The sequence below is a fragment of the Cynara cardunculus genome (genome assembly GCF_001531365.2).
Source record: "Cynara cardunculus var. scolymus isolate 2C chromosome LG 10, CcrdV1, whole genome shotgun sequence".
Taxonomy (NCBI): domain Eukaryota; kingdom Viridiplantae; phylum Streptophyta; class Magnoliopsida; order Asterales; family Asteraceae; genus Cynara; species Cynara cardunculus.
Genome location: NC_037537.1, coordinates 21,369,546 through 21,372,013, shown reverse-complemented (window position 1 = coordinate 21,372,013; position 2,468 = coordinate 21,369,546). Strand labels below are relative to the sequence as shown.

Sequence of the window (2,468 nt, the reverse complement as noted above, 5' to 3'; positions counted from 1 at the left end):
TAAATCAAAAACTAATAACACATAAAAACTCGATGCCCCTTTCGGGTTCTGATGGCCTGTGTAATTGAACGGGCTGTACGTGACCAAGGACAAGACTGCATTCATTAAGCATGATTACAGTAATTGCTTAATTAGAAAGAGGATTTCTTTTGATAAAACAATTTAGAAGATTGAACTATAAGAGTATCAATAAACAAGTCCCGAGTTCGGACCCATGCCTTCCATCAGCCGTAGTCGTTGAGTGAGTCAAGAAATGTCTTCTTGCAGTGGTGTTCTTGAAGGTGGGTTTCGAATAGAACGAGTTAGGATTTTCAGTAATCAACTTTTCATCCAAATATTATTATTGACGGAGTTTTTAGAACCAACTTGTTCTGTGTCATGGGCTTATATTTGGACCAAATATTTTGGGCTCCTTGGTCCATCAACATATGCTTTCAAATTTCAATTTCATAACTTTTTTCTTGAATAATTTAGTCCCTAAACTATTTTTTTAAGATGAATAACCCATTAAACTTTCTTATTTTGAATGATTAAGAACCTTAGATTATTTCTTTAATAAATAAACTATCGAATTTTTTCTCGTCGGTTCTTTGAAACTTTCTTTGGGTTAAAATGATGTTGGTAACCAATTTTAAAGATGTGATGATTTATTTATTAAAAAATGTTCAAGAATATAATCATTCAAAATGAAAAAGTTTAATGGTTTTCAGGTTCGAATCTAAGGAGAAATAAAAATTCTCTTGTGGCTACAGAGGTTCAAATGCGGTGACTATGGGCTACCTGCAAAAAATGTAGTCATCTTGAGATTAGTCTAACGGATTGGATATCCAGATTAATAAAAAAACAATATTGTTTTCTAACAGTATCTCTAACATTTTCCTTAAAATCAAAATTTCTCAAAAAATTACATTATCTCTACAAATTTCCTATTTTACATAATCGAATGTTGATTATAATATTAAAATATTTCATTCATTTACTAGATATTATTTTTATTTTGAAGAAATTATGAAATACAATTGAGGCTTTCGAAAAGCCGTTTTAAATTCGTATCCGATGACCCGCCGTCGGCCACAGCTTCCATGGCCATGGCTTTCAATCTCTCACAGTTTCTCTTTATCTCTTCACTTTCCATCGCCACCTTCAAACACCTCTTTATCTCTTCCCGCCCTACCACACCTTCACCCCCACCGTCCGCCACCGCCTTCACCCCATTCCCCCACACTTCCTCCACCATCTTTATATTCATCTTCTGATCTGCAAACTGCGGACACCCCACCATCGCCACCCCACCTACCATACTTTCCGATATCGAATTCCACCCACAATGCGACACGAAACACCCGATTGCAAAGTGGTTCAACACCTCCACCTGCGAACACCATCTCACTATTAATCCATCATCTTCCGCCACCGTCGACGCCCTGTAACTCTTCGCCGCTTCATCGTCTTCACCGTGGTTGCGAATAACCCACAAAAATGGATGTCCAGATTCGATTAATCCTTCAAGTATCTCCTCCTGTTGCTTTTTCCCTAACTTCGCGATGCTCCCAAACGACACGTAAATCACCGATTTCGCAGGCTTTGAATCTAGCCACCGGAGATACGTTTCTCGATCGGAATCCTCTGTTTCTCCGGGAACTAATGGCCCAACGGAGAATATGTTTATACGATCACGTATTGATCTAATCGATTCTTCTTCTAAACCATCAAAAGTGTTGATTAGTATGCATGGATTTGGGTCTTTTTCTAGGGTTTCTATGTGTTCTCGGAAAACAGGGAACAGCGCGTCCGTGGGTCGCAGAAACTGATCAGGGATTTCGTCATATCTCAACAAGGGCAATCCTGGTATTTGTAATAAACCGTTGGGGTCAATATCGGAATTCACCATTCCACCATCACCTTTGAAGAACTGGTATACCACCACAGAGAAGGAAGCTGCTGATTGGAAAAAGAAAAAGGCCGACGGCAAGTGAAGCTCACGCGCCACCTTAGCCACCCATGGTAGACACATGCCGTAGATTAAGAAATCTACTTTTTGGCCTTGTTTCGCTTTTGATAACAAGAGGTTTTTGAGGCTAATGGAGCCAATAAGCTCGATTTGTTGAAAGGAGGGTGGTTGTCCGAAGGTGGCGTTGGCTTGGGCTTCGTTGCCATCAGAGAAGGAATCGTAAGATACGGCAGGTAGGGGAGGGCGAGTCTTGAGGTTGTTGAGGCCGTTGACGGTGGTAGCGAAGGAGACTCGAGCACCGGCGCGTGTGAGCTTGGTGGCTAGTCGGAGAGTGGGGTTAATGTGGCTTTGGAATGGTAATGATACCAGAAGGAAATGGTGCTGGTCCATGATTCTCGTTATATCTGGTGGGCTTTAGTCATGTCTTGGTCTTTTATATATATATATATATATATATATATATATATATATATATATAGGTGGAGGTTCAAACGAGAACCCCTGTGATTTACGAAAA

The 2,468-nt window shown here is 40.0% G+C and overlaps 1 protein-coding gene across 1 annotated transcript; it reads right to left on the bottom strand.

The window, feature by feature from the left end:
* Window positions 1-1,006: 1,006 nt before the first annotated feature.
* Window positions 1,007-2,341, bottom strand: LOC112520113 (crocetin glucosyltransferase, chloroplastic-like). Its single transcript, XM_025128415.1, has one exon. The coding sequence runs from the start codon at window positions 2,339-2,341 to the stop codon at window positions 1,007-1,009; it is 1,335 nt and encodes a 444-aa protein (XP_024984183.1).
* Window positions 2,342-2,468: the final 127 nt, after the last annotated feature.